Raw genomic sequence first — 20,636 nt, 5'->3', positions numbered from 1 at the left:
CTCAAGGTAATCATCAGCTGTGGGTGGGTGCTATCAGGTCAAACTGCTCACAGTTCCAGAGCTTCCAAATTTTAATTGACTCTTTCATCCCCGTAGTGTAACTAACTCTTTTACATGAAATCAAAGTTCAACAAACTCCCGCCTTGCAACCTCCGCACAAAGGCAGCCGCGAGGAACACCACGCCGACAACAACAGAAGGAGCCGCCTTTTTCATCACCTTGCGCCAGCGGGTCCAGTATATGCGGCGGTGCATTGTGATGAAGAAGCCACTGTCGTTGACGTGAGGAAATTTGACGTCAGGGACAGAGACGCCCAGGAAGGCGCACAGTGGCGCCCATCCGTGCGAGGGATGGAATTCCAGAAGCTTCTCTTGAGGCACGACTTCGCGGACGTGAAGGTGGTACTCTTCGTGATAGCGCAGCAGAGCGGCATCGGCGCTTGCGTGCCAGGGTGGCTGCCCGGCTGACCATACAATCGTGGCCCGATTGAGAAGCCGCCAGTACGGCCTCGAGAACTCGGTATCGAGCCAGGCCAGGATGCTCCACGACCGCCAGGCTAGCACAGCCAGGGCGGTTGCTCGCATCGACGCCAGCCACGACCGGGGCTCTCGCGCCATGAGCACCACCTTGGCAGACGGATATGCGGCAAGCAGCTCGTCCGGAAAAAGACAAGCCGGCGCATCGGTGACAGCCTGTTTGGCCGAATCAGCAGAGTTCAGCCCCACTCCCAACGGATTCAAGTCTTGCATCGTAGTTCCACAGCATCTGGTCGAAATCTTTGCCTGCAAAAGGCGTCCCGTCGCCGTCGTACTTGGCGTGTATCGCCGCCAACCAGAGCTCAAAGTGGTCATTCTTCAAATTGCGGGTGACTTCAACGAAATGGTATGGATTCAGTCCAAGCGTCTGCAAAGCTGCACACATTGCTGGCCATGATTGTTAGTAGTCGCGGCAGCGAGGGCCCGCCGCAGGCCTCGATTATAGTAACTCACAAGCTGTCCCGGACCGCGATAACCCCATTACTAGCACCCTCACAGGCTTCTCTCTAGGTAGAATGGGCGACCTTTCAGGATAAGGTTCGATGTTCAGAGTTGCGAACATATCTTTGAGCTGGATCAAAGGCATTTTGCACCAAAAATATACTTCCTGAAGATGGTAACCTTGGATATTGAAGTTGATGTTCGTTCCCTGCCAAACGTGCCTGCGTATTTGTATGTACTTGGACTCTTTTTCTTTGGCGATTCTTTTGGGTCCACAGGTATGTTCGGATCAAACCTCATGAGACTGGCCGAAAGCGGCGAACTGGTAATCCACCCCGCTAAACATATCACGTTGAAGTCAATTCTTCACAGTCTCCACTGTTACGTAACCACTCCCATTTTCGTTCCCGCGTACACGATTAAACTTTGATGTCCGTTTTCGCTTTACGCCAACAGAAAAACGATCTCAGGTCATTATTATTGAATCAATTCTCAGCCATTTTTATGCCGTGCTTACGTTTCGATGGCGTACAGATGACTCCATCCCATTATTCGATCAACACAGTTGCAGGAGCCCCCTCGCCGTTTCCAGACGCTCGGCACGTCACCCACACATGGTTCCTCAGCCTACACGCCGCCAAACGCCGCCTGCCCCTTCAAGACCTGGGCCGCGATTTCGGGATACCACCGCCTGCCCACGTCGGGGTGACTGGTCAGACGAGCGGTGAAGATGCCAATGCCCGGGTTCTGGCGGTGGTAGGTGGCAAAATAAGCCTCGGCGTCCGACTTGACGTGCTCGTCGGCGACCAGGCGGGCGACGTGGGCGGGCAGGCGCAGCGACAGCAGCTTCTCGGTGGACAGGTCGAGCTTCAGCGTCTGGAAGACTGGGAACGAGTAGCGGGGCCCCAGGGAGCGGGCGGTGGCGGTTGGGTCCTCGAAGTGGCTCGGGTGCAGGTTGACGCGGTGGGTGGTGGCGGTGCACACGCCGTGGGTGATGGCCTCGAGCGAGCGGCCGACGTTGACGACGAGGGCGTCCGGCCGCGGCGGCACGGCGATCCACTCGCCCTTTTTGTTCTGCGCCTCCAGCCCCGCGTGCGGCGTCGCCTGCAGGAGGTAGGTGAGGAAGCCGCCGTCCTTGTGCGAGCCCACGCCCTGGCACTCGGTCGTGGGGTCCGGCTCCGGGTACTTGAGCAGCGACACCTTGTTGCGCGGCGGGTCGTTGAAGAAGCTGGCCAGGTTGCCCGGGTCGAGCTCCAGCGCTTCCGCCACCAGGTCGCGCATGAAGTGCCCCAGCTCGCCCACTTCCGCGAGGTATGTCTCGAGCGCCTCTCGGAAGCCCGGAACCGTTTGGCTGTCCGGCCACTGCGTGGGCGCGTCAATAGAGCACGGGCTCAAGCCGCCGCTGGGTGTCTCACCTGATTTGGACCTTGGACGTTCAGGTACACCGGGTCATCTGGCCCCGGTGCCGGCAGGGGGGATAGGAACTGGAGTGCGAAAGTCAGCCGGTGTGCGGCCAGATCATGATTATGGCAAGCTTACGTCGAACATTTCGCGGTGATCAATCTTGCGAGCGGTTCTCTCGCACCCCATTCTCGAGTATCCGAGGAAATGCTTGCTGTTGATCATGTCGATCTCGAGCTTCTTCTCCATCGGCATGTTGCACACCTCGATGGACTTCTCAACGAAGCGGCTCTTCGTCTCGGGCTTGATCCATCTCTCGGTGCTGGTCAGGTAGAAGAAGCCGACGACGACCAAGGCATTGCGCAGCTCCGACAGCAGAAGACGCTTGCTCCTCGGCGAGTCGGCGAGAGAGAGGTCGAGCGTGGGAATCGTGGTGAAAGTCTGGTTGTTCACGCCCACCATATTAGCGGCTTTGGACGCTTCTGAAATTGCTCGTCGACAAGAGGTGACACGATGAGAGACGGACTACGCAGAAGACGCTCGTTGACTTCCATTTACTCTGGCAGACATCATTCTCTCGTGGTCGAGTAAGAAGCTCCTATTTCCCGATTGCATGCAGCATCTTGCACTGACGTAATGCTTGCCTCCAGTCCTCGGCTGGATGCGGCGGCCAAGGGAGATGTAGCATCTTTCTGCTTTCGCGTGCGGGTAGATGGCGTGAGCATCAATTGGCGAGTGCCTGGGCCCAAGCGTTGTCTGAAAACATGCAGAGCTGCATGCATATCCATCTGCTCATGGCCACGGTGCGAGGGGGACTGGCAAGATGTGGACAAGTGGAGTCATCTGTGGGCAACCCGCAAGCGATGGAGCAAGCCTTTCCGAACAAGCCCGTACATGAACGGTGTGGAGAGTTTGCGGTGTCTGCGGACGTCCTGGGTGCTTCTGGGCGCGTACAGGAACTGCGATTGGGCCGGAACCGGCAAGACACAGGCTCTTAAGTACAGTAGACTTCCTCGACCTCGACCCCCGACATGCATGCACCATGTCGTCTTCCAAAACCCAGACCACTGTTGCAGCGAAGCCTATGATACTTGAAACCAAGTATCAGTGTACGTTGACCCTCGACTCCGTTCCATGAAAAGCGTATATTCTTACTGGTGCCCAGTGGATTATGCGGACATTCCCATCCTCGACTTTGGAGAGTTTGACCGGCCCGGCGGGGTGGAGCGACTCGTTGCTCAAACAAAAGAGGCAGTAGAGGGAACGGGTAAGTCGAGGGAAAAGCCCATGCATGTCGCTTCCAACAGGGGTGCTGACGCGTCAAGGCTTCTTCTACGTCGACAACTTTGGCCTGTCGGTGGACGAGATCAACGAGCAATGGGAGCTCGGCAAGAAGATCCTGGCGCTGCCCGACGAGGAGAAGCTGAAGTACCGCGCGGCGCTCGAGGACGGAGACTACAACGGCTACCGGCCGCTGGGGGCGATCGAGCAGTTCCCGGGGCTGCGGGACAACTGGGAATGCTACCACATCTTCAAGTTCATCCCGGAGCACGAGCGGGCGCACCCGGCCGTGGTGCGCGAGCACCTGGCGCAGATTGAGAGGTTCCACCGGCACGTGCACGAGCAGGTGGCGTACCGGGTGCTGCGGCTGCTGGCGCTCACGCTGGAGATGGCCGAGGACTTCTTCGTCGACCGGCACCGGTACGAGGCGCGCTGCTCGTCGTTCCTGCGCTACATGAAGTACCACCCGCGCAGCGCGGAGACCAACGCGCGGTACAAGCAGATCTACACGCGCGGGCACACGGACTTTGGCAGCGCGACGCTGCTCTTCTCGCAGCCGGTGGGCGGGCTGGAGCTGGAGGCGCGCGACGGGGCGGGGTGGAAGGCGCTGCGGCACCGCGAGGGCAGCATCATCGTCAACACGGCCGACATGATGCACTTCTGGACCAAGGGCTACCTGCACAGCTGCATGCACCGGGTGGTGGCGCCGCCGCCGGACCAGGAGCACATGGAGCGGTTCGGGCTCATCTACTTCCTGCGGCCGAGCGACAGCGCGCGGCTCGAGGTGGTCGACAGCCCGCTGCTCCACCGGCTCGGCCTGGTCGACCAGCCCGAGAGCGAGGAGCTGCGGGCCAAGCGGCAGGTCACGGTGGGCGAGTGGGTGCCGGTGCAGACGAAGCGGAACTGGACGCCGTACGACCAGCAGCCGCAGTCGCAGCGCGAGTTTCAGTCAATCTTCCGGTGATGGTATGTGGCGGAGGGTGAATCAATTTCTTTGTCTGTATGCCACGATAGTAGATAGAAGTGCAGTCATAGCGGGTGACGCAAGAAGCTGACCTACGGTGAGCCTGACGTGGACAGTTGAAGCAAGTATGTAGAATCAAATCAAACAGATTTCCTCATGAGCAGCCGAAGCACGAGGATTAGTGCACTACGCCGGGCCCCCCTCTCCTCGCTGGACCACCTCCACGGCCAAGTCCAGGGGCCACTCGGGGAGATCTGTCCCGTTGCCGCGGGTGCCGACGTTGTAGGCCAGCTCGACGGCGTCGTCCTTGAAGCGGGCGACGGGCCGCACGCGCTCGACGGTGGCGTCGATGGCGCGGGAGTAGTAGCGGGCGAAGAAGGCAGGGCGGAACAGCACGTCTTGGCGGTAGCGGCGCAGGAGGTGCAGCACGGCGGGCACGGTGTGGCGGGTGTTGTGGTAGTGGCGGAAGGCGGGCTTGCCGTAACGCGACCAGAGCCGGTTCCAGACGTCGGCCGGGTAGGCGCCGCACGAGCGGACGAGCCAGTGCGAGTAGTAGTTGAGGGCAACGTCGACGCCGTAGCTGCCGCCGTGCTCGCCTCGCTCCATGAGCGCGTGCAGCACCGCCACGCAGCCGATGACGCCGGTGCTGGCCAGTGAGGGTCAGAGTGGTGGAAGGAAAGAGGAAAAAAGCATCTCACCAGTGGTCCGAGTTGGGAAAGGGCGGGGTGACGGCTTCGTCGGGCAGGCCCATGGCGCGGCCAAACTCGAGCGACACGCCGCAGCACTGGCTCCAGTGGCTCCGTTAGCAGTCGTCCGGCTTCAGAGTGCGGCTTGCCTACCGCGTCGCTGATGCCCTGCCACCCGCTGCGATGCGCCCACGGCCCGTGCCAGCCGTAGCAGTTCTCGCGCAGGTGCACAATGCCACGCTCGCGGTCGCGCACCAGCGCGAAGATGTCGTCGCGCCCGAAACCGAGGCGGGCCAGCGCGCCCGGGCGGTAGCCGTCGACGACGACGTCGGCGTCCTGGATCAGGCGGCGCAGGGCATCGCGGTCGGCCGAGTCGCGCAGGTGCAGGCTCGCGTTCCACTTGCCCCAGTTGAGGTCGCGGTGCACCGAGATGTGGTCGGGCAGGTGCGGCGACGTGACGCGCATCACGCTGGCCCCCAGCTCCGCCAGGCTGCGCGTGATGGTCGGCCCTGCGATGACGCGACTGAGATCGAGCACCTTCAGCCCACCCAGCGGCCGCCGCGCCGACGACTCAACGCCACCGCTCTCCGCCCACCACCCAGCCCGCTGCCCGCCCTCCCGCTGCCCGCCCTCCCGCTGCAGCTCGTACAGCCCCGCCCCGCTGTTGGCCTGCCCGTGCGCGCTCGCCAGGTACTCGTCGGCGCTCCACGCCACCGTGCCCGCCTGCCCGTGCTGCTCGTTCATCGCCTCGTCGAGCTCCGCCGCCGTCCACTGCGCCACCTTGGCTTGGATCCGCTGCGCCGCGCTTTCGACCGTGTCTGCCGCAGTCCCCGACGCCGGCAGTCCCAGCGCCGCCAGCGTCGCCGTTGCATCGAGGCTGCCTGCAGTCGTTGCTCCGTCAGCCCTGGCCATGCCTGCCCCAATCCGACGCTACCTGTACTCGCCGTGTGTGTGGTAACATCGCCCGTCGCCCGTCTTGTAGATGCTGGTCGCAAGCAGCCGATAGACCTCTTCCGCTGCCGGCGCAGGGCCCCGCTGAAGCGTGTCGGGATCCAAGCCGTAGCCGTCGCCGTCGCCGTCGCCTCCGCTGTCCACAATCCGCGCCAGAGCCGGCGACATGACGAAGAGCGACGCATGGTCCCTGCAGCCGTCAGCACCCGCCTCGTCCGTCCGCGGGGGGAAACTCACGTGTTGATCGTCACCTCGACCGGCTCGACGCCATACTTGCGCACCAGCAGCCGGTTGACCATGGTAGCCTCCAATGCTTTGAGCGCCGATATGCTCTCGGCCCACCGCCAGTTGACTGGAATGCTGGGCTCGGCATCGCCCTCGAACCGGACGAGACCGCCCAGTTGGTCCAAGTCCTGCGGGAGGTGCCGGCGTACGAGGTCGTTGGCCAGGATTCCGCGCCGCCACACGGCTTCACTTTCGCGAGGCACCGAGTATTCTAGCTGCGGTTCCGAGCCCATGGTTTTTCTGCGACTGAGGCTGTACTGATGGAAACAGTGCTGCTGTGCCCCCTTCTTCAATGGAAGAAAAGAACAGCCCGGAATTGTTGCCGATCCCGCAGGCATGTATGATGCCCCAACGCATTGTTCAACCACTCCAGAGACCACTATCACTGTAGGTGATGAAAGAAATCGACCCGACTACATGCGTGGCGGAATCCTCTATCTGGATGCATTGGTGCGGTTTTGAAACTCGCATCTCCATCCGGCTATCTGCTTCAGCTCTTCAAAGTCAATTCGTTCCGTTGCCTACTGTGGTATCGCTCATCATCCATCCTTGGCAGTCGCAATATACAAAGCCGCGCTGATCTCTATAGGTTAAGCTGCATTGCACCCATCTCCTGCATCCCCCTGTGCAGAGCCCATGGCAACCGTCACCGTCACCCATCGTGCCACAGGGTCTGAGCTCTGTTGTCTGGCAGAGGCCACAGCCGAAGATCTAGTCCAAGGCCTGGCCGAGAATCGCTTTAGCAGCGTCGATCTGGTCCATGTCTGAGCCCTCCAATATCGCAGCATGCGGCATGGCTGACTTTTGCGGCAGGCCTACGTCGACAGGATCGGCCAAGTCAATGCGGCCCTTCGCGTTGTCATGGAGATCAACCCAGACGCCTGGCTCATCGCAGCAAGCCTTGACGTGGAGCGGGCTCGAGGACGTCTGCGGGGGTAGAGCACACGCCCGAAAACGCCCCATTGCCTTCGTCTGGCTGACGAAGCCAGGCCTTTGCATGGCATTCCAGTCCTGCTCAAGGGAAACATCGGCACACGGGACCGCATGCAGACGGACGGTCAGTTCATTGTTGATGGTGTTAAGCGTGTTTCGCTGGTTGACTTGGACCCAAGCCGGCTCGTGGGCGCTGCGCGACGCGACCCCCTCTGCCGACTCGACCGTCGCCGCCAAGCTCAGAGCCGCCGGCCTCATCATCCTGGGCAAAACGAGCCTCACCGAGTGGTCCATGTTCCGTGCCAGCAACTCATCACACGGTTGGAATGCTGTTTCCGGCCAGGCCTATGGCGCCTACTGTCCAAGACAGTGCCCCGGAGGAAGCTCCGGCGGCAGTGCAGTGGCGGCTGACCTTGGCCTTGCGTGGGCTACGCTGGGAACGGAGGTGAGCTTCATCACTTGCTAGCCACATGTGGGGGGTTCTGGCTGATGCCATGTGCGTGCCAGACTTCAGGAAGCATAGTCAACCCGTGCAGCCGCAACAACGTCGTCGGAATCAAACCGACTGTTGGGCTTACATCTCGGCGCTTGGTCGTTCCCGTGAGCGAGCATCAAGACACGGTTGGGCCGATTGCTCGGAGTGTCAAAGATGCAGCCAGGCTGTTGCAAACCATCGTAGGCAAGGATCCCCATGATGACTACACCTCCGCATCCCCGTATCCAGGTAACCCCCCGGATTATGTGGCAGCATGCAAGCCGCACGGGCTTCAAGGGAAACGCATTGGCATTCCCCGGAACGTAATCGACCAGTCCTCTGATCAGCTCTCTCATGTCATGGATGCATTTGACAAAGCCATTGCGGTGATCCAGGAAGGCGGGGCTGTTGTCGTCGACCGCGCCGACTTCACGGCCTTCAGTCGCGTCATGGCACGAGAATACAACCCCGTCACCCGCGCTGACTTTGCCGTCAACCTGCCGCAGTACCTCGTCCAACTGGAGCACAATCCACAGGGAATCCACTCTCTGGAACATCTCCGTCGCTTTACGCGGGCTTGCCCGCAGGAGGAGTTCCCCATTCGCGATACTCGCAACTGGGACACGGCGCTGGAGCGCCCAATAAGCAACAGTTCGGCCGAGTTCGACGCAATGTACGCCGAGAACCTTTACCTCGGCGGCCCGGGAGGGGTCGAGGGAGCCTTGCAGCGTCACCAGCTCGACGCCCTGGTCTTGCCCGCCGAAGTGTCCTTCAACGTCGCAGCGCTGGTTGGCACGCCCATCGTCAGCGTCCCGCTGGGGGCCGCGCCGGACGACGTGCCTGTGAAGCGTCAGCCAGGCTGGGATGAGGTTGAGCTGGCGCCGGGGATCCCCTTCGGCATCAGCTTTCTCGGGTCGAAATTGAGCGAGGAGAACCTAATAGAAATCGCTTATGCGTTTGAACAGATGACGCGTGTGCGGGGGACACTGGTGCACCACGTAGCGCCGCAGACGGATTTACGAGGCTGAGTTGCTATCATTACATAGATCTTTTGCCAAGTATCACCCAACCACAGTTCCGCATGGCTCCAGCAACCCAGCCTCCCGCACGGGTGCCTCGAGAGTCCCGACTTTGGCGGGGACCAAGCGTCGTTTATGGTCATAGCTGAGAATGCTTTCCCTCAAGTACGCCGCCAACGTTCCCGGCTCGTCATCGGCATGGCAGTGGCGTGGATCATCCCAGAGATCCGCAAGCCAGGTTGTCGCGGATCCTCCCTTGGGCCCGTGAGAAAGCTTGATCACGACTGAGTTCTCGAGCAGGTCATGTGCGAGGTCTCGCGCATGGCTTGTCACTCGGGGGTTTGCGACATCATCCAAGCGTGTAGAAAGGACGTCGAACTCCTTTTCCCCGTCCCAGCCCGACCATTCCTGCAGCCGAAACATCTCCCGGAAGCTCGGCAGCAGGAAGACATTGTTCTCATAGTAGCGGCGGCCATCGAAGCCATCATCACGACACCGCAGGTCCCGCAGCCGCTCCGCACACAGCATGTGGGCCACGTAGTCGGTAAAGGCCTCGGGCGAGACGGCGAAGAGACGCGAAGGCGTGTACAGCAGCAGATGGCGCAGCAGCCGGTGACGGTGGAAGCCAGTGGCGTCGGCCGCGTCGCCGTCGGCCCACAATCCAAGGTAGATGCGGTGCCAGCGCGTGACGAAGGCGTTGGCCCGGCGCGCGACGACCAGGAAGCCGTTCATCGCCGTCTCCGCCTCGCCCCTGCCCCGCAGCGGCATCGTCATGGCCGCCAGCTCGTACGGCGTCGACGCGTCGTCCAGCACGTCCCACACGTCGTCCAGGTGCCGGATCAGGATCGTGCCCACGTCCATCCACGCCCCGCCGTACAGCTGCAGCAGCGGCAGCCGCACCGCGTCGCCGGCATGCACGCCGGCATGCTTGCTTCCCGAGGGCGTGGTCGCCGCCGCGAACGCCCCCCGCGGGAGCAAGTCGGGCCCGACGAAGCGCGAGGCGTTGGTGGGCGAGCCCGGAATGCTGTCGAGCACCCGCACCGTCCAGGTCGGCCCCAGCCGCCGCACCCAGTTGATGACGTTGCGCCGACACCACGCCGGCATCGACGCGTAGCCCGAGTGCCAGAATGCCCACACGTTCTTGGTGCTGTCGGTGGGCGCGGCGTACGCGAGCAGCTGCCGGGATATCTCGTCGTCGGTCGGCGTCCTGGGGGGGTCGGCGTCGCCATTCCGGGCGTTTGGGCTGCGATCCGGGATGGGAATGTGCATGGTGAGGGGGCGGAGTTTGGGGGGTTGGTTTGTTGGACGTGTAGGTTGGTGACAGAGTGCATGCGGACGGCCTTATTAAACCTGGCTATTTTTCGTGTTCACACATTCCTTATTACACGCTAATCATGCCCCCTCGCCATCTGCCTTCTGGTTGCAGGACATCTCTCTTTGATTTGTATAAATATACCGGTCGCGGATGTTGCGTTTATTGCGGCACTGCCCCGATCCGCCATGGTGAGACTGTACCAAGATGACGATGTACAGCAGGCGCATCTCGACGTCTTTCTTCAGGCCCGATCGGTGCCCGCGCCGTGTTTACCCCCAGGACTGTCGGAAGCGCAGTTCAGTGACGTAATCCGGGAATTGAAATCTATCGTCGGAGAAGCCAACATCCATACGGGCCAGAGTCTGCTGCACTTCTCTGACCCGTTCGCCTTCCACCAGGACAAGTTTCCGTCCGCAGCCGTCTGGTGCGTCAAGAACGGGTTGTGTGGCATCGATGCTGACCCGATGGCCGCAGTCCGAAGTCGGTTGAGGAGATCACCCGGGTCCTGGCGCTAGCCAATGCCAGGCACTTCCCGTTGTGGACGGTTTCGAGAGGGAAGAACCTTGGGTAGGCGCACACACATGTATAACCAAGCTCTTTCACCGACGGCTAATGATGACGAAGATATGGCGGACCATCGCCCCGTGTGGCGGGGTCTGTCGTCCTATCGCTGCATCGCATGGACTGCATCCTGGAGGTCAACGAAAGAAGCTCGCACGCGGTCGTCGAGCCCGGAGTGACGTTCCTTGACCTATACAACCACTGCCGTGCGGCAAAGCTCGCCGTCTGGCCGAGCGTACCGGCCATCGCATGGGGCAGCGTTCTGGGCAACGTGCGATGACCTCAACATCAACCCTCGCTATCTTGACTAATGCTGTGCCTCGCAGACGTTGGACCGCGGGTTTGGCTACACGGCGCTCGGTGACCATCACAACCACATCTGCGGAATGGAGGTCGTGCTACCAGATGGCGACATCGTCCGCACCGGCCAGTGGGCTGTCGATGGCTCCCCCAGCGCCTTTGCCTGCAAGTCACAGTTCGGCCCGCAGGTGGACGGCTTGTTCCTGCAGAGCAACCTCGGCGTGGTCACCAAGCTCGGCATACGGCTCCAGTCCCAGCCTGAGGCCACAATGGCTGTCAGTCTCGAAATGCCCGAGCTGGACGACCTTGGCTCTTTGATCGAGGTCTTGGGGCAGCTGCGGCGGGACGACGTGCTCCAGAACGACCCCTCCATCTACGACGTCTCCCGAAGAATCAGCCAGCTGGGCCCCCGCCACGCCGTGTACCAGGGCCCCGGCGCGCTGCCAGACGCGCTCGTGGCCGACCTGATAGCAAAGCACGGCTGGCACTACTGGAAGGCGTGGTTCAGCTTCTACGGCACCAAGGCGGCCATCGAAGCGCGGCTGGCAGCCACCGAGGCCGCCCTGGCGCGCCTAGCAAACCCAAGCACAGCACGTCTGACGCACCGGCTCTTCGAGGGCTCCGGCCCCGGCTCCCGCGTCGACGCGGCATCCATCCCGGACGAGTGGCAGCCGATGAACGCCGGCGTCCCGACCATCAAGTTCGCGTCCACGCTCAACTACAACACCGCGCCGGGCGGCCACGGCGGCCACGTCGACTTCTCGCCCATCCTGCCGTACGACGGCGCCCTGGCGCTGCGCTGGTACCGCGACGCCGTCGTCCTGTGCCGCAGCTTCGGCTTCGACAGTTTCCTGTGCGTCCACGCCTTTCGGAGCCACGCCGTCTTCGTCCACATGCTTCTCTTCGACCGCACCAATCCCGAGCACGTGGTCGCTGCGGATGCGCTCTGGCATGCTCTGGCTGACAAGGCGCGTGAGTACGGGTTTGCGAAGTATCGCACCCATCTCGACTACATGGGTAAGTCTGATCGTGAAAAGATGCAGTAGTGAAAATATCTCACGCGGCCTGGTAGACGCTGTTCAAGACTCGTACGATTTCAACGGCAATGCTTACAGACGGTTTGTCGAGACCTTGAAGGTGTGTTAATTGCTTTTGTTGTTATTGGATGACGAGAGCTGATACGTGCATGCAGGACGCGCTCGATCCCAACGGCATCCTGTCACCCGGAAAGTCCGGTATCTGGCCAAAGGGATATCGCGACGAGAGACAAAAGGCAGGGGCGCAAGACGAGTGAACAGCGTTCTATCCACAACTCCTTCATCTGATTTGCCCTCCTACACCGGGGGTTCTATTTCCCATCAGACTTCCAACGTATCCGATTGGCCTGCGATGGCGTCGTTGCCCTCCCGCTGCCGTCAGCAGGCCAGGGGTGGTCTCCTGCCAATAGACAAAAGAAAAACCACCGTAGGGGTTTCGAGTAAACCGCATCCTTTTTGCTCGATGTAGTTTGCTTCCCGTCAGACTATCGAAATATATGTTCCCCCGGCGATGATCCCGTCCCCCCATTTTGTTTTCGGTAGCCAAACAACGTCGGAACACTTGGCCCCCAATCATCCCAATGTCACTGCCACGATGCCGTGCTTACTCCATTCGGCGATTAAGTGTGGGGGCAGGGCGTTGCGGTCTGCCTATCCCGTGAGACAGCAGCCCATGAGCAATGCATACGCACACGTGACGCCGATGCGTTCGTCGGAGGTCTTGAGGTACTGTAGAGTTGCCGCTGCCGGAGTGAAGTGACTTCCTTCGGCTCGAGCAAGGAATCCGGGACGTTTCGGACACGTGCAGCTGCTTATCCCGTGGGCCTGGTGGCATGGGTTTTCGGAGAAATCGTTGGCAGATCTCGACCAGTCATTCTTCTGCAGTGTGGGTATTGGACGCGCGCGCACGTCGGGGCGGTGTCAATGCAGGTATTGATGCAGTTGCAAATGCAGGTGCAAATGCAGGTTGGTATTCCGGATGGGCCAGTAGACTAGGGCTGTGAGGCTGCCAACGTAAGCTTCTTCGGGGGTGAGCTGGTCGTGTGAAGAAGCTGCAGTTACTGGTTTTGCAAGGGACAGGGTAAGCGGACGGCTTTTTTGAGATAAGAATATCTTGATAGGTAGTTGCCCAGCAATAGATAAGCGCTTGTTTTGAAACTTTTCGTGGGGGCGATTATAGAAATTCTGGGACAAAGCGTCCGAGGTGCTCTACATGTATGCAACGGTCTCGAACAGATGCACCATCAGGGGCGAGTCTGGTTCTCTGTCCGGACGTTGGAGTTTTCCGTTCACAAGGTAGAAGAGGCTGCGATCTCGGCCGCTCCGGTTGATGGCGTTTTCTCCGGGCTCAACGGTAGGCCGATGCGCGTCGGGTAGGGCCGTCCTCGCCCCCCCATCAGCTCGACACACCTCTGCCTCTTTGCGTCTCGATCCAGCCACTTTTGATTTCGCTTACCATTTTCGGCCCGCACAGAATGCTTCTCAGCCACGCAGCAAGAGCGTACGTGGCCGCCATGCCGATTTGGTAGCATCACTAACCCCAAAGCGTTCGCCCTTCCGCGTCTGAAGCTCAATAACGGCGGTGCTCCGGTTTTCATGTAGTGAGATATGGCCCGACACGTACCGGGCCATATCTGGTACTGCATGAGAGCTGAAATCCTCCTTGTGATCAACTTGACAACGAATGGCCACATGCTCTCTTCATGTCCACAAGTTGGCGCCACGTCTGCGCCCATTGAAATCTTCGTTGCTGCTGAGAGCTCTTGATAACGGAAAATTCCACTTTATATAGCATGGCTCACAGAAGTGACTTCTTGGACTTTCTTGCGTAGCACACTTCCGAGGAACTCACACACCATGGCGCTATTTTCCGACTTGGGTGGTTGGTTTGACCGACTGGGAGACAACAAATTTTCGACAACGGCCGGAGTTCCCAAAGCTTTCGAATCCATTTCCGTCTTCACCGAGAAAATAGCCACATCAGCAACAGACGCCGCAAAGCCCAGGCCTCGTGCCTCGGATAAGACCGATCACGATGCAAGGAGAATCTCTGCGTCAAAACCCAAACATCCCCGGCTAAGCAGATCCGTGCATTTGATGCGCTCAGAGTACGATGTTGTCGTCATCGGATCCGGCTACGGCGGAGGTGTTGCGGCCAGTCGGATGGCAAGGGCAGGGAAGAGCGTTGCAGTGCTAGAGATGGGAAAGGAGAAATGGCGTGCGTACCTCGGATATCAGCTTCACATTGCAACACTGACCATCAGTAGCTGGCGAATATCCGAGCACCCTCATGGAGGTGCTGCCAGAGTTCCACATCTCTGGCAGTACTGGCAGAGCAACGGCATCGTGCAAGAGTGTTGCTGCTGGAAGCTCCACGGGCATGTACAATTTGGTCCTGGGCCACGGCCAAAACGCCTTCGTTGGGAAAGGTGCGTAACACTTCCGCTTCTCTCAAGCTTGTTTGATGCTGATGGTATAGGTCTTGGTGGAACGTCTCTCATCAACGCAAATGTTTACCTGGAGTGTGACAAACGCACCTTGGCACTTGGTGCATGGCCATCCGAACTCCGAACCGACCCGAGCGCTCTCGAACCTTGTGAGTGTAGTCGGCTCTCAGCTCAGACATGCATTGACCGATTCTCAGATTACACTCGCGCTGCAGAGATGCTACAACCAACTGCCTATCCAGAAGATCTTCCCACGCCGAAAAAGCTCTCGGTGCTTGAGAAGCAGGCTGAGGCCTTGGGGCAAAAGCAAAACTTCTACCGCGCACCACAGACCACCTTCTTCCAGGAGGGGTTGAACCACGCCGGTGTTCAGATGAAGGCCTCCACATGTAGCGGGCAAGATTGTACCGGGGTGAACGATGGCTCCAAGAATTCTGTCTTGATGAACTACATTCCCGACGCCTGGAACTGGGGAGCAGAAATGTTTTGCGAGTGTGAAGTACGCCACATCAGCCGAGATGCAACAGGCGATGGCTACGTTATCTTCTTCGCCTGGCATGGGGCGGGAAGGGAGAAGTTTGGAGATCATTTCCACAGAAGCTTGATGTGGGTACGAGCCGTAAGCATTGACCACCCATCACCTCTCCAGAATGACTGCTGACCCGTCTTCCAGAAAGAGCTTTGTTTTCTTGGGGCTGGCTCTTTGGGAACCACAGAGATCCTTCTCCGTTCTCGGGCCCATGGCTTGGAGCTATCGCCTATGGTAGGTCAAAAGCTGTCTGGCAATGGCGATATCTTATCCTTTGGTAAATCAACCTGTTCTAACGTGCTCAATTTCATGAAAACTAACGCTATGAAGGATACGATACAGATGAGGTTGTCAACGGTATCGGCCGAGCGAAGCCCACGACGGACCCACCATCCGGCCCGACGATAACCGGAATCATTGACAACCGCGACGCCATTAGCTCTCCCAATGTCTTGGATGCTTATATCATGCAGGAAGGTGCCATCCCAGAAGCTCTTGCCCCTCTGATACAATCCATGCTGGAATTGCTACCAGGCAAGCAGCAACCGGAGAGGTCGAATGCGAAAGACCAACTCCAGCACCTGATGTCAAGGGCTGAGGCCAGGTTTCTTGGTCCGTATTCCAAAGGTGGATCTGTCAACAGGACCCAAGTCTACCTCATCATGTCTCACGACAGCAACGAAGCGATTCTGTCGCTCGAAAACGACAAGCCCCGTTTACAATTCCTGGGCGTCGGGCGCACAGAGCACGTAAAGAAGCTAAATGGCGTCCTGGCAAAAGCAACCCATGCCATCGGCGGCACCCTTGTCAATACCCCTTTCCATGCTGGTATGAGAGACGGAACCCTCCCCCGAAGTGCTGAAACTAATGAGCGAGAACAGCATTCAACCAACAAGAACAGATCACTGTCCATCCTCTGGGTGGTGTAGTCATGAGCTCCGACGGTACCGGCAGACGTGGTGCTACCAACCATCTCGGTCAAGTGTTCAGTGGTGAAGGCTCAGAAGTTCACAAAGGCCTCGTCTGTGTCGACGGAGCCGTGATCCCAACTTCTCTTGGTAAGAAACGTGCCCCATGATGAAAGTTGTATGCTGATGTTCCAGGTGTTAACCCGTTCGCTACCATCACCGCCCTTACCGAGCGCTCGGTAGACCTAATCGCGCGCCAAAGAGGCTTGCGCATCAATTGGACTAAGAATGGTAGACTGGATCTATTTGGAAGCCCTGCCAGGTCATTTCCCTCTCCTCCTGACCTCGCCCGAGCCCACAAGGTGATGCAGATAACGGCAGCCACGGGTGGAGTACAGTTCACTGAGATTATGGAGGGCCACATCCACGTCGGCAATGATCTCGATGATTTTGCCAGTGCTGAAGAGACCGCGAAAAGCTCCTCAAGCTCGGGGTTGTTGTATCTGAGTGTTTCGTCTCCGAGAAGAAGGAACCAAGATGCCGTGGCTACCGGGACGCTTTCTTGCAGAGCTCTATCAAAAGACCCTCTTCTAGTAAGAGGCAGAGTGGAATTCTTTTCTGCAGATAAATCTGTTTCCGAAGGAAGCAATCTGGTCTACAGTCTGACTCTGCAGAGCACCGACGGCATGGCATATCATATGCATGGAAAGAAAGACCTCACCCCGGAGATGGCCTTCTCTGTCACTTCGACTTGGAGAGCTACGACGGTACTCCGAACCACAATCACCAACACTGACGGACTCCTCGCTGGCAAAGGAATCCTGCGCATACCATGGCGAAACTTCACCTCGGAGCTAAAGACGCTGCAGTCCACCCTCCCCAACGGCAACAACCTCCTCGACCGCGCCTCAACCGTCGCCGACTTTGTCGGAAACTTCGCCCAAAACACCGCATCCTTCTACCTCGGGCCTCTCGGCAAACTCCAACTCTCCCCACCCAAGGCGGACATCATCCCCGACGGCTCCCTGCCCCCCAAGCCCGCGCCCATCAGCACCATCCAACTCACCGCCGCCGACGGCGTGCCCAGCACGCTCCGCACCTGGGCCGCGACCACGGCCCCGCCCACGCAAAAACACCACATCCTCATGATCCCCGGCGCCTCGGTATCGCACGAGATCTTCGCGCTGCCCACGGTGCCCACCAACGCCGTCGACTACCTCACCGCGCGCGGGCACGCCGTCTCCGTCCTCTCGCACCGCTTCGCCGCCACCCCCGTCTCCGCCCGCGGCGGCACCTGCCACGAAGCCCGCCTGGACGTCCTCGCCGCGCTGCAGCACCTACGCGCCGAACAGCAGCAACAGGGGCAGCAGAAACGCACCATCTACGTCGTCGCGCACTGCATGGGCGCCGTCGCCACCGCCATCGGCCTCCTCGACGGCACCATCCCCGCCGCCTGGCTCGCCGGCCTCACCTGCACCCAGGTCTTCGCGCACCTCGTGTTTGGCAAGTGGAACGCGCTCAAGGCGGGCAGTCCGTGGCTGCCCGAGGCGTACGCGGGCGTTGCGGGGAGCCAGTGGTTCCCCATGACGGCGGAGGAGGAGGACAGGGAGGAAGAAGCCGGGCGGGCTGGCGGGAAGGAAGGGCGGGTCGTCGTGCAGCGCCTGATCGACCAGGCGCTGCGGTTCTATCCCGTCGAGCGCAGGGCCGAGGTGTGCCGCAGCGCCGTGTGCCATCGCTTCAGCCTGACGTACGGCCGCTGCTGGGAGCATGCGAACTTGAACAAGGAGACGCATGATGGGCTGGCGAATGTGTTGGGGGGCGTGCATATGCGTATGCTGAGGCAGACGATGGCGATGGGCAGGGCGGGCCGGGTGCTGGATGGGGAGGGGAAGGATACGGTCGCCACCGACGAGGGGCTCGAGCGGTTGAGGGGCTTGCCCATCCTGTTCGTTAGTGGTGGGGCGAACGTGGTGTTTGACCCGGAGAGCACCTTCATCACTTATGACGTGTTGAGGCGGCGGTTCGGTCCGGATTTGTATCAGAGGAGGGTCGTTCAAGGCTATGGGCATTTGGATACGTGGATGGGGAAGAATTCGGTAAGAGACGTGTTTCCCGTGATAGGGGACCACATCAGTAGTCTGTGAGGCCAAGGAACGGTCAAAGATGGAATATACCTTCATCTTCTTTCATGCATAAAATCCTATTCTAAAAGCTAAACTTGTCATCAAATAAAAGAGTATGGCCACACTTTATCTCATAAAGAATGCCTATCATTACACCTTCTCTGCAGCTTTTCCGTCAGCCTCAGCCCTCCGATTCTCCTCCGCCTTCTTCAAAACGCTTTTCCACTCCAGTGCCGCAGTACCAAGGACTGTAAGACACGACAAGATCAAACCGATCTGGAAAACATTCCGCAACGCCTCGTTATAGGCTACGAGTCCCGTCTCTCGCATGTTGGCAGGCAGTGCGGTAAGCAGCTCGGTGGCGCCGCCCTCAGTGACAATCTTCGGGTCAAAGCCCGGCAAGCCAGAAAGACGGCTCACCAGCTGATTATCCAGGACGTTTTGGCCGACGGAAACGAAGATGGCGGCGCCCAGCAACTGGCTGAAAACCATCAATGACGTCCCGACGGGCACGTCTTTGACCGGGAGCACCGTCTGGGCGGCGAGGTTCGGTGCTTGGAAGCACAGGCCCATGCCGAAGCCATACAAGATCTGGTAGCCGATCCAGTTGCCCTCGCCGGTGCCGACCTGGAGCGTCGTCAGGAGGCCGGCCCCGACGGCCATGATGCACGAGCCGACGATGGCGAGAGGCGTGTAGTAGCCGATCTTGGTGGTAGTGAAGCCGCCCAGAATCGATGCGAGCACCATCGCTAACAGAAGAGGCAAGAGTTGGATTCCGGATTGTACGGCGGACGAGCCCTTGATGGACTGGAACCAAACCGGGAGGAAGTACACTGTGGACAAAGTCAGTGAAAGAGTACAGACGTATGTGTGGCGATCATACCGCATATGTATTGTGATGAGCCGACGCAAACAGTGACCCCGCAGCCAGCAATGATGCTGCGTTGCTTGAATATGCGCGGAGGAATCGTTGCTGTTTTGGGTAGCAACACCTGAACAGCGGCAAAAACCACAAGCAAAACCCCTCCAAGGGTCAACAGGGCTACGATACGCCCATTGCTCCACTGGAGACTGTCAGTAAAAACGATAGTTGAGACTGCGTTCCTTAAGACTCACAGCATATGTACTGCCTCCCCACTGGAGCGCCAGTAGTAAGCAAACGACGCCAGGAATCAGAACCGAGGTGCCAATGACATCGAGTTGTGCCAGCTTCTGCGTCCAGGGAAGTTTGGTCGTGTCTCTGTCCGGGACCTTGAGGCACAGAGCAATGACGACCATGGATACAGCGCCGAAGGGCAGGTTGATGTAAAAGCACCACCTCCAGGTTGCCGCACTAGAGGTGAAGGCGCCGCCAATCAACGGGCCTACGATTGAAGCAATGCCAAAGAGGGCGCCGAACATGCCTTGCAGTTGCGGGCGTTTTTCGAGGGGAACAGCATACACCATGCTCACAATCTGGAGCAGTATCCACGTTACTTGACGGCGGGCGAAGAAGACGGGCATGGCAGACTTACGCATCCAGCAAAGATTCCGGCGGCGCCAACACCTGCGATTGCTCTTCCGACGATGAAGGCAGCCGACGAAGGCGCGGCTCCACAGATAACAGAGCCGAGTTCGAACACAACAACGCTCGTGAGCATGACGCCTTTGACGCTGTAGAGCGTGTAGAGCTTTCCAAACAACAGTTGGAACGAACAGCACGTCAGCGTGTACGCGCTCCCGTACCATCCGACGTCCGGGAGAGAATGGAATTCATTTGTGATTTCGGGGATGGCCTGCCCAGAATCTGTCAGCACATGAGCTTGCAGCATTATACTGAGAGTATTCATGCCGTTGATATGATGAGTCGGTCCAGCGCAACGAGGAAGATGCTCAGAAAGACCGAGACGAGGAGCAGGACGGTTTTGGTGGCTGATTGCTGCTGGTATGTGTTGTCCTTTTGGGGCGCGTCGGGGGTAGCCGAGACATCCTGGGAGTTTTCCCTCGAATGTTCAGTGTCCGAATCCGATTCAGCCTTTTGTGAGGACGAAAGCTGTCGAGACTCCATGGCGATTGTGGTGCTCGTTGCTCCGCTGGAACCTTGGATGAAACAATAGCTTCTTCAAAATGAAGCGCGATGGTAACGGTGCCTTTGAGAACTAGAAGTGAGCGAGGAACCACAATCTTTTAAGTGCATGGGGCAGGAGTTGGGAAACTGTAGTCCGTCGGGGTTTAGTAGAGCCCGAGAGGGTTAGTGGGGGCGGATTCCTGGGCCGGGGATTTCAAACCCCCGAGGCGCATCCCGACGGTATGAACACCATCTACATTCGGGACTTATTGTCATCGCGCATGTGTCAGCTACATGCTGTGGCTGCAATAGTTCGCATCGTCTGCCGTGACTCGATAAAGCAGGGTCCTCCGGTCATAGCCATAATTTCTTCCAAAGAACAAAAGAACAAGCCAAT

General features: G+C 59.2%; 9 protein-coding genes across 9 annotated transcripts; 4 read left to right on the top strand and 5 right to left on the bottom strand.

The window, feature by feature from the left end:
• Nucleotides 1–110: 110 nt before the first annotated feature.
• On the bottom strand, nt 111–921 carry BKCO1_2800017 (nad dependent epimerase; the record flags this gene model as incomplete). Its single annotated transcript, XM_020273663.1, has 2 exons — nt 111–692; nt 733–921. 2 exons carry the CDS (start codon nt 919–921, stop codon nt 111–113), a joined length of 771 nt encoding a protein of 256 aa, XP_020129909.1.
• Nucleotides 922–1,604: 683 nt separating this feature from the next.
• Nucleotides 1,605–2,840, bottom strand: BKCO1_2800016 (2og-fe oxygenase; the record flags this gene model as incomplete). Its single annotated transcript, XM_020273662.1, has 3 exons — nt 1,605–2,339; nt 2,393–2,461; nt 2,517–2,840. The coding sequence occupies 3 exons, from the start codon at nt 2,838–2,840 to the stop codon at nt 1,605–1,607; spliced, it is 1,128 nt and encodes a 375-aa protein (XP_020129942.1).
• A 580-nt stretch (nt 2,841–3,420) lies between these two features.
• Nucleotides 3,421–4,623, top strand: BKCO1_2800015 (2og-fe oxygenase family oxidoreductase; the record flags this gene model as incomplete). Its single annotated transcript, XM_020273661.1, has 3 exons — nt 3,421–3,487; nt 3,544–3,645; nt 3,704–4,623. 3 exons carry the CDS (start codon nt 3,421–3,423, stop codon nt 4,621–4,623), a joined length of 1,089 nt encoding a protein of 362 aa, XP_020129944.1.
• A 186-nt stretch (nt 4,624–4,809) lies between these two features.
• On the bottom strand, nt 4,810–6,778 carry BKCO1_2800014 (uncharacterized protein; the record flags this gene model as incomplete). Its single annotated transcript, XM_020273660.1, has 5 exons — nt 4,810–5,269; nt 5,322–5,407; nt 5,463–6,186; nt 6,250–6,450; nt 6,498–6,778. The coding sequence occupies 5 exons, from the start codon at nt 6,776–6,778 to the stop codon at nt 4,810–4,812; spliced, it is 1,752 nt and encodes a 583-aa protein (XP_020129943.1).
• Nucleotides 6,779–7,181: 403 nt separating this feature from the next.
• BKCO1_2800013 (amidase) lies at nt 7,182–8,981 on the top strand (the record flags this gene model as incomplete). The annotated part of the gene is made up of 5 exons (XM_020273659.1): nt 7,182–7,307; nt 7,359–7,480; nt 7,535–7,602; nt 7,658–7,923; nt 7,986–8,981. The coding sequence occupies 5 exons, from the start codon at nt 7,182–7,184 to the stop codon at nt 8,979–8,981; spliced, it is 1,578 nt and encodes a 525-aa protein (XP_020129946.1).
• Nucleotides 8,982–9,014: 33 nt separating this feature from the next.
• On the bottom strand, nt 9,015–10,241 carry BKCO1_2800012 (capsule polysaccharide biosynthesis protein; the record flags this gene model as incomplete). Its single annotated transcript, XM_020273658.1, has 1 exon — nt 9,015–10,241. The coding sequence occupies one exon, from the start codon at nt 10,239–10,241 to the stop codon at nt 9,015–9,017; it is 1,227 nt and encodes a 408-aa protein (XP_020129945.1).
• Nucleotides 10,242–10,472: 231 nt separating this feature from the next.
• On the top strand, nt 10,473–12,442 carry BKCO1_2800011 (vanillyl alcohol oxidase; the record flags this gene model as incomplete). Its single annotated transcript, XM_020273647.1, has 6 exons — nt 10,473–10,711; nt 10,762–10,854; nt 10,912–11,119; nt 11,175–12,165; nt 12,221–12,285; nt 12,341–12,442. 6 exons carry the CDS (start codon nt 10,473–10,475, stop codon nt 12,440–12,442), a joined length of 1,698 nt encoding a protein of 565 aa, XP_020129948.1.
• Nucleotides 12,443–14,042: 1,600 nt separating this feature from the next.
• Nucleotides 14,043–18,213, top strand: BKCO1_2800010 (glucose-methanol-choline oxidoreductase; the record flags this gene model as incomplete). Its single annotated transcript, XM_020273636.1, has 8 exons — nt 14,043–14,403; nt 14,453–14,614; nt 14,665–14,781; nt 14,830–15,251; nt 15,306–15,438; nt 15,492–15,989; nt 16,043–16,219; nt 16,265–18,213. 8 exons carry the CDS (start codon nt 14,043–14,045, stop codon nt 18,211–18,213), a joined length of 3,819 nt encoding a protein of 1,272 aa, XP_020129947.1.
• Nucleotides 18,214–18,342: 129 nt separating this feature from the next.
• On the bottom strand, nt 18,343–20,239 carry BKCO1_280009 (mfs aflatoxin efflux; the record flags this gene model as incomplete). The annotated part of the gene is made up of 5 exons (XM_020273743.1): nt 18,343–19,025; nt 19,076–19,256; nt 19,309–19,647; nt 19,707–19,967; nt 20,054–20,239. The coding sequence occupies 5 exons, from the start codon at nt 20,237–20,239 to the stop codon at nt 18,343–18,345; spliced, it is 1,650 nt and encodes a 549-aa protein (XP_020129920.1).
• Nucleotides 20,240–20,636: the final 397 nt, after the last annotated feature.

The sequence above is a fragment of the Diplodia corticola genome (assembly GCF_001883845.1).
Source record: "Diplodia corticola strain CBS 112549 chromosome Unknown scaffold28, whole genome shotgun sequence".
NCBI classification, from domain to species: Eukaryota; Fungi; Ascomycota; class Dothideomycetes; order Botryosphaeriales; family Botryosphaeriaceae; genus Diplodia; species Diplodia corticola.
This window is presented reverse-complemented; position numbering and strand designations above follow the sequence as displayed.